The 15,261-nt window shown below is 41.2% G+C and overlaps 1 protein-coding gene across 4 annotated transcripts in view; it reads right to left on the reverse strand.

The window, feature by feature from the left end:
- Window positions 1–1,284: 1,284 nt before the first annotated feature.
- Doa (CDC like kinase darkener of apricot) overlaps window positions 1,285–15,261 on the reverse strand; it is a 30,083-nt gene continuing 16,106 nt past the window's right edge. Inside the window, exons 1-9 of one of the 4 annotated variants that reach the window (XM_018462579.1) lie at window positions 8,073–9,173; window positions 5,260–5,338; window positions 3,756–3,822; window positions 3,189–3,302; window positions 2,950–3,040; window positions 2,453–2,623; window positions 2,216–2,360; window positions 1,878–2,128; window positions 1,285–1,673 (exon numbers count right to left, since the gene is read on the reverse strand). In XM_018462579.1, coding sequence (XP_018318081.1) covers window positions 1,461–1,673; window positions 1,878–2,128; window positions 2,216–2,360; window positions 2,453–2,623; window positions 2,950–3,040; window positions 3,189–3,302; window positions 3,756–3,822; window positions 5,260–5,338; window positions 8,073–9,173 — 2,232 coding nt within the window. In that variant the 3' untranslated portion in view covers window positions 1,285–1,460. Of the gene's footprint in view, window positions 1,674–1,877; window positions 2,129–2,215; window positions 2,361–2,452; window positions 2,624–2,949; window positions 3,041–3,188; window positions 3,303–3,755; window positions 3,823–5,259; window positions 5,339–8,072; window positions 9,174–14,483; window positions 14,728–15,261 lie in introns of those variants that run through there. The other 3 variants (XM_018462582.1, XM_018462581.1, XM_018462580.1) reach the window with 3 other exon arrangements.

Raw genomic sequence — 15,261 nt, forward strand, 5'->3', positions numbered from 1 at the left:
TCGACGCTAGTTTGAAAGAAATGTATTTATTGCTACTAGAAATATCGTTTTTGTTTTCTGCAGAACATCCTAGACATCCCCGATCGCGTTTGACGAGCAGTAGCTATAATATTGTTCATTTCGTAAACTTAGTATAACTAAGGTCAAACAAACTTATACGGGTGATACAGTTGTGCAAATGAAAAGTCTGTGACAAAAAAGTAGAGATTGTTTCTTCATGTTCGATCATTTTTCGCAATATTCAATATACGTCATCAATTTAAATTAAATCTTTATAAGACAATAATAGAGAATACAGGATCGACAAAAAATATTATTTAATTAGGCCAAGAATTTACAAGGCGATGCTAAGTCGGTACGTACATCGCGAAAAATTTTGCAAATTCTTTTCCCGAATTCAATGTATAGCCCATCACACACAAAATGACATAAGCTATACAAGCATAGCATAATGCCACTGGACCAATAAGCATCCAGCATAAAGACACCATATTGATTCACACAAGAGTTAGAAGATATTCATTAAATAAGATTCATTAGTCGAGCGGCTTTATGCTATGCTTATTCACTTTACGTCATTTTGTATGATAGACTTATCAGAAATGAATGAAAGAATAGTTTGAGAGAATATTTTCTAAGACAATTATGTATTCTTACATTTCAAGATGTATATAATTCACAACGATGAATTGTGGTGATTGTTATTCACACACTTCCTCTCTCGCTCGCGTTCGATCACTTTCTCTCAATTTCTGTCAACTCTATTGATTGACGTGTACGAGTAAAACTATTATTCATTTTATTTTTTCACTAGTCCGATACTTACTGTCAGAACACATTCGTGGTCATCAATTCAAAACAGATTATGAACTGTTGACCCCGAAAATGATCTTTATTTCAAATTCATTTATATCGTATAATAACATTGTAATAAATTTAAGGGACAAAAAATGTACAGAAGAGCATTTAAAAAATTGTTTACAATTATGGGACTCTGTTACGCTACACTGAGCAGACACACTGGCCTTTGCGTACCAGTAATAGGGACCTCGTCGCTGTCTCATGATCGACAATTTCGATAAAAACAAACGCGGACCACCCGAGAGGTTATCGGGCAACGGGTAGTAATCTGATCGCTCATCGTTATATATAATCGAATTAGTCCAAGTTCCACAGCATCACCGCACTACTGTTTTCCCTACGTGTAGTTCCTATATATAGTTCCAAATTAAATCAGTGCAGAGTGTAGATGAAATGAAAAATTCCAATGATCAGTATTTATACACACATACACGCACTATTTTTCAAAATCAACGTTCGCATCGTCACATCATAGGATCTCGTAGTTACGAAAGACATGTTTCCATAAAAATTAATGATATTAGAACGAAGACATAGGGCAGTAGTGTCGTTGAAAGTGGAGTGTCTGTCCAGCACGGAGATCGGTCCCTTTCCTAGCTTCATCGAGAGAGTGAATGTGATCGTTCGTGAGATTGTTGAGAATCACCAGCTGCTCGCGGGTCAGGCAATCTCTGGGATGCTGGTAAAGCATCGAAGAACGAATGAGTCAACGCATCCTTCAGAGTAATACGTTGCGAGGGCTCGTACTCCAACATTCGTTGAATCAGATCGAACAGCTGACGATGATCTTCATCATCAGACAGCATATAACGCTATACACAGACACAAAAATATATATTATTTTAAGGATAACCAACAATTACATTATTATATATCAAAAATTATTTTGTCATTAATTAAATAAATTATTATAATTTTAAATTTTTACTCGCTCTCTCTATTCTCGCTATTTGAATCTTTGTTTCAATTCGTAATTTGATATAGGAACTTTATTGAAGTCAAATCAAGATACTAACATGTAACGGCTTGCAATTATCTCGTACGTATCTACCGGCCGAACTCTTGTCGTCCCAATCCAGTTTGCCATGGTAGAAGTACTTGGTCTTAGTTTTGCGAGCCATGCGATGTGGTATCGTGCCAAGTATGCGTTCCATCATCGCCAGGTGCTCGCGATTATCATGCGTTTGGAATAACGTGATGCCCAAGTATAACTCGAACAAAATGCAACCGATGGACCAAACATCGCAAGGTTGAGACCAGCCCAATTCTACATATAGAAAAATGTAAATATAACGATAATATAGTGACACAAAGGTATGTGCAACTAAAAGAATAGTTTAAAGGAGGCACTCACCTAAAATCACTTCGGGTGCTCTATAGTGTCTTGTGCTGACGATTGTACTATGATGTTCGTGATCGAAAGTAGCGCTACCAAAGTCGATAAGTTTGATGTCGGTTCGCTTCACGCGTCTCATGTCCCTTCGCTTAAAAAGAAAAACCTTTTTTTGAAACACTTTAGAATGGAAGCTTATCCTACATGCCAAATCGAGGCTCGATAAATCGATAATAGAAAATATTAACAATAGCACACCTTTTTGTTGTTATATGTGCTATCGTAATCTGAATCCACGAATAAAATGTTCTCCGGTTTAAGATCCGTGTGCGTGAGCTTGTTATCATGTAAAAACTTAACAGCGTAACAAAGTTGATAACCCATGTGCCTAACATGTTCCAACGGATATGGCTGGTAACTGTTATCCCTCTGTAAAAATGACTTCGTCAATACTTTAGATCTGATAGCGTCAGAGTCGTCTAATAGCAAATTTGCTTTCATTAGTGCGTATTATTACATCTTAAAGACTGTCATATATAAATTGATGTAAAAGCATGTGCATTGTACATAAGCGGATTGGACCGTGAGATGTTCAATATAATTATACTGTGTGTTTGATAAAATCTATATTAAGCATTTCATCAATCGAGGCATTTATATTGTTTTTGTATGTAGATAGACTAATATACATTAGGCTTTTAAATCAGTGCGCACTAATGCATCTAATTCGTCACAAGGTATGCTTCAATATTTACCAGGAAGTCGAAAACACTCAGACCGAGCATTTCGAAAGCGATACACATGTGTCCGTGATAATTGAACCAATCGAGCATCTTTACGCATAGACTGAAATGAAATAATTGACAGTTAATTATCGTCGTTTCATAAACCTTACATATTAAATTAAAACAAAAAATATCCGTGCTTACGGAGTAACTTTACGTCGCAAAACTACTTAAAGATTAAAGAATAAATAAAACAATTAGATACTAACTGCTGGCCTTCCGGGTCCTTATTAGCAATCTTTTCAAGAGCATTTATCTCCAGCTTTGCTGCTTCCCTGTATTTTTCCACGTTTTTAATAATCTTCAGAGCCATCACATGATCCCTAGAATGTTCATAACATCGATCATGATATCTGATACTAAAACCGTCTCCCGTCAGCTCAAATCCCGTATCCTATGAGGACGAAGCTGCACGTGGAGAATACTTTTCACGCGGACGTTTGCCGAATACTTCGTATTCCGCTAAAGAGATCTAATTCGTGGCCGTCGCGAACGCCCGGCTCGTAAAACAAAGTGCAAGGCCATCCTATTATTGCAACTACTCGCGTGTTATTTTGTGACAGTGCCGGATGGCTATTTCTGCCTGTGGTACGTCGTCGCGCAACGCGCGCATTTAGGATTTTCCTCGGCGCGCGAATTGATGATGACGCGCGAGGAACCGAGCGGAAAGAGGTAAATAAAAATAAATAGGTAGAAAGCTAGAGAGAGATATGAGTAGACAGTGCGAAACGCGAAGTTATGTTACCTATGTACTTATATGAACTTATGGAACTTACATTTGCAAGTCCTTAACCTTGACAACTTTTCCAAAAGTACCCTCTCCTAGGGTGGCCAGTACTTTATCTGTAATGCAAAAATGAAGGTGAATGCCCAGCAAATATGAGCCTCGCGGCCCACGGAGGGAGGGAGTGCTCGCCTGCGTTCACTGACTAGACGAAGTACCTTTTCGTTCATGACTTTGACAAAAAAGCCTTTGAGTGTCCCTTGTCCATCACCCCTTTACACAAAGGAGAAAAAAGGCCACTCTCTCAAGGAGAGAGAGTTGTCGCGTTTGAAAGAGAAAAAAAAAGAAGAAAAATGAGGAATCCCTGAAGGAACGCGAGCGAGACTCTTCCATGTGGGCGTTCGGCCGATCGTGCGTTATCGTACACGCGCGGTTCATGGTGAACGGGATAACGAATAAACATGGAACGGTATCGTATAGTTTAAATGGTATCGATCGAAAATATTGCTGCTCTCCTAAAGGTCCTAAAAACGGGGTAAAAGCAGCGTAACTCTTTGAACGGACGCACGGGACGTGGCATTTACTGTCGATCATACGGGAGAATCTTTTCATCGTCTCCCATCCTTTATTCTTTATACAGCGAGTAGGTAAGAAGTTCAATGATATAAAGAGATACAAAAAAGGCGAGAGCAAATGCCAGTCGTCCTCGCACGCGTGCACGAGTATCAAGAGCGAGGAACACGCCGTCCCGAGGAGGACGACATATCGAGAAGATAGCGCAAATAAGAAGCCCTTCGGTCTTTCTCATTTGTCTCTACTCCCTTCCTCCAAGCTCTCTGTCGCCACCAAATCACCCCCGCGTTTGAAGGGATCCTCGATTCAGCGGGGAATCAAAAAGCAAAATCTCTTTGCGCCGGCTTCCCGATAATCATCACCGTCGTCGTCATCGTCGAGCCGACGGGTTTCCTACGTGCTGTCGAAACACGTGGTGGATAGATGTACTATATATATGCTATTACTTATCTTTCTGAAATAAATTGTACATAAACAGACAGACAGAGAGAAACTATATCTTTTTTTCTGCTCTTTCGCGTATCCCGAGTTAGCGCGCGACGAAAAGATCGACGGGGAGAATTTTCGATCTAGACAGAGAACCGCGCCAATGTGTGTACGCACAAATGTGTGTACGAATAAGTGGTATCATAATATATATATATATATGTATACAACATATCTCTATATATGCGCGTATGTGTATGCTGAACGGCGACGTTCAGCGAGAACATTGACACATAACGTGATTAACGCGTGAATTGTTACTCTTGTTTTGTAGTGTAAATATTGTTTCATATATAATACCTATAGTTCAGGCGAGGAGAAGTGAAAAAGAGAGGAAAAAAAGAAACGAAAGATAGAGAGAGACAAGAGAGAAAGAGAAAGAGAGAGAGAAAGAAAGAGATAGAAAGTATGGGCAGATACCGTAGATAACCGATCAGTTAATCGACCTGAGGCTTGCTTAAATCTACTACAATGAGTGTATTCACATGATCACGAACATCTATTGGCCAGGAGATCGCCGGATTGGTATACAAGGTGGCCGTCTTCGTCGTCCTCGACGGAGGGCGGTCGTGGGCTCTATTTGGGCCGGCGTATCGATATCGGTGCGTGCCAAGAGTTGGACCCAATCGCAGGCCGCGGACCCGCCGTGTTCGGTATTCCGTGTTCGCGTCGGTCCGATTCAGTAACAGGTGTCGCGCCGGACGTAGGTGCCACGTATCCAGAGTTGAGGCGCCGTTGGGTCGTCAGGTCACATCCGCCGTATCCACGTGGCCATCAGATGCACGCCAGGTCGAGCGGTCGCCGATCATCAACCGATCGCCATACACCGTGCCATCCACCATCGTTGCCACCACCACCGCGAGTCGGCGGAGACCCGTGTAACACGCGGCAGAGGACACGTGTGTAAGCACGGGACGAACGTACGAGTGTGTCGGTGGGGGTAGGAAGGTAGGATATCGTCATCGTCACCGAGAGAGAGAGAGAGACGCCACCCGATCCGAGCACCCGGTCGACCATAGTTGTGACCAATCCGTGTGTGCCATATCCGTTTCCATTCCATTCCATTCCATTACAACGGAGATGGTAACCCAACAATCAGAGAGAAAGGGGAGAGGGCAAAATGGTTTGCCAAGTCAGAAAGTTGCGGTTACGAATTTACCATCGGCACATAATATGTATATTCTTTTCTTTTCGTTACTTTTTACGTTTTTCTTTAGTCTATGCTTTTTTTAATTTTTTTTTTTTTTCATACGGCAGTCGTTTTCTTATTTTAATTATTTATCCGTTTTCGGTTCTTTTTTTTATCTCGCTCGCTTTTTTATATACTCGTTATATATATATTCGTGTTAGACCTGGTATATGCCTTGAAGGAGCCGTCTCAAGACGCGCATGGCTCTACGTACTAGAGCACTTGATACGACATGAAACGACTACAAATGCACATTCTAACGTAGACAGACAGAGAAAAGCAGAAAGAGAATCATGTGCGTTATGTACACGTATAATCGCGATAACGTATATGACAATGATTTGAATGACAATATATACTACTATATATTTGATCGACGATAATTTTGCGAATAAGACGATTTATTCTGATTTACTCAAATCTCAATCTCGACGAAAGATATACAGGGTGATTCATCTTAATCTTAACAGGCAAATATTTCGAAAATTGTACCAAAAATTTTCCAAATAAAAATTGTATGATATATAGAAGGAGACATATTAATGAAGATCCCACTTTATTTTATATCATACAACTTCTATTTGTAATGTTTTTTGATAAAAATTGCATATTTTCTAAATATTTGCCTATTAAGATTAAAATGAATCACTCTGTATAGATACGAGAAAAAAAAGAAAAAAAAACAAACAAGCGCGGACAACCGGACAGCTTCTTCGAAGTGCTTGTAACACGTTACCTTTCATCTAACACGGAGAGGTAGCTTAGTTAAAACTGTTAATTGCTTGATAGACTTGTCATAGTACTTACGTGTTCGCGTAAACCGCCGCTCCACGACGATCGATAGAGATATCTCTCGATCCTCATGGGGCACGATCCTCATTGCCGCAATACGGAGCAATACTGATCGGGGTTTCGACCCTACCTTATCGAGAATACGACACGCGGACTGTACTGTCGAATTTTTCGGATCGTCGATCGCTAGTCACTTCTACGGTGAAATCAAACAGAAAGAGGAGAAGCAGATCTGCGTACTCTCTCGTAGTCTTTCGTACTCTCAACATGTTATCAAGATCATAAAAAAATAGATAATCAGAAATAAAACTATTGCATCTTTGATGTGGACACAATTTCGATCTTAATATCAATTACCGATCTTAGTATTAAGATTTAGTTCGCCTTTCACAAGTATACCGGGATAGTCTTGAATATTCAGCAACCATGTAAGATGACGGTTTTCCCAAACAATTTAAATGGTCAGATAATTGAATTAAAACCTTAACACAAATATAACCAATATCTACATCGCATATGTATGTTATTCATGGAACGTGTTACTCTCAATCCTCAAATTGGAAACAGGAGGTAGATTGGTAAATATTACATTCGGAATCGCGATAACCCTGGTAGAAATGTATGCAATTTTCCTAAACATCTATCCAATTATTAACTAATATTACTGTTTTATATTAATTCTCATTAGTCGTGCCAAAACTGAGTAGAAAATGGACAAGAACTTGATAGAATTTTAATTCAGTGACTGAAACATTTTCCTGATAAAAATTTGTGCAATTTGCGTAGACGCCTGTCCAGTTATTGTCTAGTAAATGGATTCAGGTTTTACGCAACTTTTGTACGCAGTAACTGCAAGCAAAGCGTTACATCCTGATTGGGATCCTAAGAAGTTTTCTTTCTCAGTTACTAGACAGAAGTTGATGTAACTGTTTAGTAACTGCTCAAAAATGCATGAAATTTCTACCAGAGAAGGTAGATCGGCGTGGTAGTCGGAGTGTCCCAAGATATCCTCGTGGTACTCTCACGGCAAACATTGGCAGACGTGCAGTGTTTAGCTTATCGGAGAGGCGAAGATTACTACGGTTAATAGGTTTTTCAACGGGCTCGCGAAACGGACGTCAGTCAGCGTGAATCTAGGGAGTGCTAGGGCGGAAAGGGATTTCACACGAGTTACATACGCGCGTTTGCAATTAAATACATACACACACGCAAACACACAGGCGAGAACGAGGAAGACAAGACAACAGCGGCAACGGACACGCTCTGCTTAAAACGGCGTCGCTTTCGCGAGATCGCGCAATCCGGGCAACCCATGGCTCGACAACTTACGATCGCGTCGTGAATCGTGTCCACCTCGCTAATCGCGTTCGCGCTACCCGGGGCTACTGTGCCCTTGGACGCGTCGTCTTTCTGGTTGCTGTGGTGATTGCTCTTCTTGTACTTGCTGGCGATGAGATCCGTCGTGCTGGGAAGTACGTTCGCCTGTCCACCAGCCGCCAATTGACTGTAGGTATCCTCCATGGCGGCGTATTTCAGGATTAAACTTTGGATCTCCTTTCGTTTGGCTGCCCGGTCCGAGATCGCTGGATCCACATCCTCCGTTAATGCGTCGTACGCGTTCCGCGTAACATTCTGAGCGACGTCATTGAGGTTCTCCGTGTTGCTGTTAGCGACTGGAGTCTTGTCCGGATCGACCGTGATCTCTTTGCTGTCCATAAACGTTAATGATTCGATTTTAACTGGTCGGGACAATCTTAGAGACGTCGAATGAGCTTCTAGCTGCTCGCTCTTGCCGTTTCGATGCGGCCTGACCTTCCGATTGCGCGTTTCCGCATGTCCGGATTTGTGTCTGCCGTAACGGCGATAAGCTTCCGAATTCAATAAAGTTTGCCGAGCTGTGCGGTTGTAGGCGGGCGTCTTCTCGCGTCTGGATTCTCTGCTTATCGCAGAGCTCACGTAGGGATAAGCTTTCTCGCTGAGAAGCACGCTAGTGGGACTCTTGATGATAGTACGAGTCATCGAAGGCTCTAGAGTCTTGTCATCGCGCACAAACGGACTGTCGTCTCGGTGATAATAGTTGTGATCTCGCTCTTGTTTCCGCGAATAACCGCGACCGCTTCGTTCCGAATCGTCGGCGTGCCTCTTGCCGGAATACTTGTCTAAAATAGTGCTGTACTTGTTCTCCAAGCGATTTCTTGTAGTACCCAGTCGGCCGACAATAGGCGATCGCCTCGCCGTGGGGCCGACATTGTGGTCATTGAGTGCAGACGTTCCGCGTACCCTCGTAGTCAGCTTCTGGAGGAGACTCGTGCAGGAATCGCTTAGCATCTGCGTCACGCTCGTCGTTGTGGACGAGCGCGCGAAACGACCCCGTCGCGAGACAGAGCTCTGTCGGGAGGTCGACATGTCGCGCGGTGCGAATATGAACATTTGAACTAGCTTGAGACCGCTGTCAAATCGCGAATTACGTAAAACTACCGATTTTCCAGATCAACCAATTCGACCCTTGACGAAATACTCAAGATCGTCCTGGATCTCGCGAAACAATCTCAGCGCGACATGCTCGAGTAGTGGCTAAGTCGTGCAAGAAGAGTGGCCGCAAGAGCGATCGAACACGAAGACACCGAGACTGACGAAACGGTCTTCTACGCAGATACATCACTACGGTAAGGCGTGAAGCACGCCGATCACAAAAGGCGAAAGAACGCCACCGAGGAAAGCACTAAACTATAACCACGATGACAATCAGTGGGATGACGACGACGGACGGACAACGTTGGCCGTTCATAAAGATGAAGACCAAGACGAAGACGGTGGTAGCGATGGCGACGACGACGACAACGACGACGACGACAACGAGGAGAAGAAGACGAAACTCGGTACGCCCCGCCAAATACTCTCTCGTCGTACTAAAAATACCAGGGAGCGGTGGTGTGCCCGCTCCGAAGAGAACGATTCGTCCACCTCTCTCGAAAGCGACTCTTCGAGAGCGATCGGATACGGAATAACCAAGAGAAAGAGAGAGAGGGGTCGATCAGCGTAACTCGCACACGCGATTACGGCGAAGGAGAAACGGACGAGCGGAATTGGAGGAAGACGAAGAAAAGCGCAGGTGGAAAGTGGAGAAGACGAGGAGGACGAAGAAGTAGGAAAAGAGAGGGATCTGCGGGGTATTACGTAAATTGTCTCGGAACGCTTATTCGAAACGTGCCCAAGTTCTGCAAGCTTATGCTTGGCAACGCTGTGCGTCGTGCTTCCTGGTGCATAGAGAAGAGATATCCATGAAGGGCACGCTTCCTGCTACATGCACGCGACAAAACGCATCAGCAAGCCATCATAAGCGCCATGTTTTCACGCGATATCTCTCTTTCTCTCTCTCTCGCTCCGTATACCTTGACACACATAGAAATTTCGAAACGCCAATCAAATGTGGAGTAGGTCTATTGCACAGCCCAATATTGCCTATTCAATAACGGCTATTACTGTTTTTAATAGATAGCGATATTGGAATGGCGAACACGTTAAGTTTTATAGGTCTCCTCCGAAAGATTCTGGAGAAAGTAAGTGATCCAGAAGATCATGAGAAGAAACGACATGAGAGAAGAGAGAAATTGTACGATTGTTTGTGTTAACTTATCCAGTCATTGAAATTCCTTTTCGAAATTTTGTCATTGTTCCAATCATCAACAAGACAAAACTAAGTTTTCAAAGATTATCTAAAGGAAGGGTATTCTCGTGATAATTGAAGCTAGGTGTTTCTATTAATTTTTAGATTTAAGAAAATCAAGTGAAAATTATTAAAATCTGATCATCTAACTCGAGAATCATTAAAATTGTTCGATCTTATCCCATATATAAATAAGTAGATTTAATATCAAAAGAGAAATGAATGGAGCATACGTCGCTAAACTCCAAAAACTTGATGGTCTAAAACCAAAAGCGCTTGACTAAAGAATTAGTGTTAGAACCAGGTTCGTAGACTCTAATACTATTAATAAAACTCGAGTTGTCTCCAAGGTTGTCGAAGATATCGTCCTATCGTCGTAGATTTTAAGTCCGAGTATTGGTATAAATACACGCCGTTTACAAAATAGCGACGCAGTTTGTTCGCGCAGATCCGCTCGCCCACGGATATCACCACATTAGTCCTAGAATCATCTCCAAAATATTCTCTGGCGAAGCGACTGATTAATTTGGCTCAATTTAGAAATCATATCACTTAAAAATACAAAACGAAATATATATTTCGTTTATCGGAACAGGAATGAACAAATTAAATATTTTTCAACTGTAAAGCCTCAAAAGATCAAGTTTTTTCTATTAAAATTCTATTGTTACACAAATAGAATTGAAGAATAAAGCCAAATAAAATGCTCGCACTGAACGCACTGAATACAGAACAATAGAAGAATCGTAATCAATACGGATCATTGTTACAAATGTTTCGCCTAACGGATCGTATTTTGTTATATCGCGATAAATTACTCCTACTAGCTGCTATAACAGAAGCGCCATTGCTTGGACAAAAAGTTACGCGTGTTTCTTCCGCTACCTACTAATATTGACCAAGGTTAGGCCATAATATTGGGTTAAAAACGGGGAGGAGAAAGATGGAGGGAAGCGGCGCCGTGTACTGGAGCACATGCTTCTCGTTCTCCAAGTTGCGTCGTCGTCGTCTTCGAGAACGGGCTACGCCAAATATAAACCGTGGCCTGAAACGCGTGCGCCATGCTGTACAGAAAACCCAACACGCCGCGCTTAAATGTTAAAGTCCTGGCCGGCTAATCAGCTCGGCAGACTCGTGCCGTGTCATCACCGTAGCTGCGTGGCGGATAGCCAACAGAAATGGACGCATGCTTTTTATATGTTAACCCTTTTTACCAAAGAAAAAACGTATTTTGGCATACATTTCAAATGACGTAACTTTTAACCCTTCGTGGTCATTGGGATCAATTTGATTCTAAAAAAATTTTGAGGTTCTACATCTCTAATTAATATATCTTTGATTATTATAATAATCAATCTTTTATACAATAATTTAACACTTCTTTTTTCCAAAAATAGCCTCCTTCATTTCTCTCTCAAAATAAATTTTTTTTTTTAAGTTAACTATTGCACTATTTTTTTCTGAAAGTGTCATATGTGTATAGCCATAAATGTTCATAAAAAATTTTTTTTAATTATGATTTTTTTAGTAAAAAGCTCACTTTATTTTCGTGATATTTTTTGAATATGTTAAAATTAAAATTGGTATAAAATCGCTATATTTCTATGTTCTACAATGTTAAAATATATTTAGTAATTTTTTTACTTCAAAGAACGGAAACTGTGAATATGGCAACCGGTTAAATGCGTTCTGGAGTCGTTTTGACTCTGATTACAGAAAGTGATTACAGATGTGATTTCAAAAGATGTGACTACGAAGGGTTAAGCTATTAGAAATATCTTTGACTGATAAATATTCAAACGAAGAAAATTTTATCTCTTGAAATTACAGTATTTTTAATAACTTAATGGATAAAATAGAACTTTCACGTTCAAATTAATCGGAGCTGCTTTTTTTAAACGTCTCAATGTCGATAATCTTTTCTCCTGAATAAAGGGATTTCAAGATTATGATGTAAAATTTTCCGAGTTCAATACACAGAAAGGGAATTGGAATGTTTCAAGCTAGCATACGATCGCAGAAATAGCGAGCATAAACAACGCGCACGTACAAATACACACGCACTCGAGCAAGTAATTAATATCGAATATGGTGGTGCTATACGAAGGTCTCGACGCTACCTCGGAAGTCGATGTATCATTAGTTTCGGGAGTGACGTCAAGTTTCATGTCGAGTTCCCTGGTGGTTTCGGTGACATTGCGTTGCAACCATGCGTCCCAGTCATGACGCGGCCACCAGGGGACGTTTCCAGGCATCAGCAGACTCAGTTCCTGAGTCTGGAAAGACGATGACGACGATGACGTGGCCGATGGTGGTCCACCGTCAGCCAAAGTACCGCCGCCGCCGCCGAGGACAGTCCAGTCTCCAGGATCCAGGTTGATGGTTGATACGTGAAACAGGAGATGGTTCACTACTTGGGCACCTACACCTTGCGCCACATCTCACGAGCGCATCTTGCCAACTACAAGATGCGCGTATTTCTAAATCCAGGTTGAACGATTCTGGGCCGCCAATCGTGCTGCCAGACTTTTCCTACCGTGGCGATGAAACTGAATCTACACAACTTTGCTTCAATATCTCATTTTCGAAGACAGTTTAACTTTCAGTAAACCAGTTTGTTACTATTGAGGTACTTTCTCGAAAGATTAGTTGAAGCTTCGTTTGCTTCAAATGCAAAAATGTTTCTGATATCGATAACTTCGTCGATGCGTTACGCTCAGATATATAAATAGGAGAATCTGTGAGAACGTCTTTAAGTCCGTATGTTTCCCGATAAATCGGTGACGAAGGAGTTTTCTCGTTTGCTTTCGGTGAACCGGTCGGCTTGCCGGCGCAACGTTCCTCGATGGTGATGACGGCGGCGGCGGCGACGATGTTGCGTTGGCCATCTGGCGCAAACTCGCACTAAAACCGCGGCGAAACCGCGTGACGAGTCCCCCTCGAAAATAGTCGTCAGTCGAAAATAGCCAGCGTCGAGTAAGAAAGAAGAATCATCGGCATTCTCGCTCAGGGTACACTCGTTGCGTGCCCGTTGCGCTACGAGATTCTCCAAAGACTGTTCTCGCTTGGTCGAGCGCGTCGACGCGCTAACTCTTCTCCCTCTGTATCCTACTCGTCCTCACGCTTTTACATATCGATCATCATCAAGAGTTTCCATTATGCATCACAAAGCTGAATAGGTGGTACAAGATCTAATCCGCACGTTTAATACGCCGAAGAACTGAACTCCAAAAAACGTTAGCCAAAAACTGCATTAGAAATTGAGAAGGTAATCTCTTCATAATCACTTCGTAGACTGTTCTTGATCGTTAACTTCGACTTAGTTTTTGTATCCGACTTATTTTTACGCTTTCATGCATGCATTATTATCGTTTGTTCGAAATTTGATAATATGCGAAATTTAGCTTAATCCTCACCATCCCGTGTATAAAAAATTAGTTTATTAATGCATACTGAAATTTTGTGAGGCAGCATTCATAGTGGTAATAAAACTTCAATCACTTCATAAAGCTTTCGCAAACATAATTTAAGACCGTATAAAAGTCTGACAAAAGTTTGATTAAAAGCAAAGAATATAAAAATTTGATTAAAAAGAAACCGCTATCAAAGTAATCGCTAACAAAGTTTGCCGTGAAATTTCCATGAGGATGTTCAAAGAGAGTACGTTCCATGTATATTTGAATAAAGAAAATTATTTCCAAGCCATCTTACATATACATTAAGAAAAAAAATTAGATATCATATGTTTCAAAATACGGAAAATGTATTAGAATATATAATCTTCATCTTTTTTTACAATGTGGATTCAAGAAGATTTGAAATCTTTGGAGCTTCCCATCAAATAATCTAATAAATTAGACAAAATTTTTTTTCATCAAAACATCGTTGATAAGTACGACAGAATACAATGGGCATCTGCTATGTACGTTTTCATAGATCAGGGGTTGAAAGCATGATCTGATCGACTGTTTGTAGATCATCGATCGTGTGTCACGCGGCGCAGTAAAACATATAATGAACAGGAGCGCGTAATAATCGATGTTAATGTGTGTCGTATTGTCCCTCAGACTCACCTGACTCCTGGTGGATGGCGATCGATGGCGATGCCGCTCCTGGCTAGGCGACGATGAGTCGTGATGACGATGTAGGCGCGTACGACGAGACGATGTGGGATGCGCTAAGTGGGCACGATCACGATCACGCTCGCGATGCCCATGTTGTCTACCGCTACTAGGCGATCGCCGATGACTACGTTTATAACGTCGTTCCTGGCTGGTTCCTCGCTCGTGTTGACGAGACCTCAACACTCGCTCCCCGCTGAAATGCGAATAAAGAAAAAAGAAATTAATTAGACAATATCTCGAAACTTAGTAGATATTAATTAAACTAGGGAGTAAAAGTCGAATATATTATATCGTCTAAATCTCAGATACTTTCAAAGTATGTCACAAAAACAAATTCTCGTAAGATAAATATTGTAATATTTAATTCGAGCCAATTTAAAAGTGTGTCGAATGATAATGCAGCGCAAAAGCTGAACGTTTAACATGATCTGGAGCGAAACTAAGTGGAAATCAAGGTTGCATCGTGTCATGTATGACATGTTCTTCTTAACAGTGTATATAAGCGTGGGACGACCTAATTAATCTACCTTCCTCAAATAGATTATCGAGCTTGCTTACAGAGTGATTAGACTTCTTTATTAATTTTATATATAGGTATATATATAATATAATATATTATATCAAAAAATATTTTTTCTATTCAATACTGTTTGATAGCTTCATTATCAATAAGCCAATTTTCTTCAATATAACATATCAATTATTGGCGCAATATCACTCATAAAAA

This window comes from Mycetomoellerius zeteki, unplaced genomic scaffold (assembly GCF_001594055.1).
Source record: "Mycetomoellerius zeteki isolate Tzet28-1 unplaced genomic scaffold, Tzet1.0 scaffold145, whole genome shotgun sequence".
NCBI lineage: Eukaryota > Metazoa > Arthropoda > Insecta > Hymenoptera > Formicidae > Mycetomoellerius > Mycetomoellerius zeteki.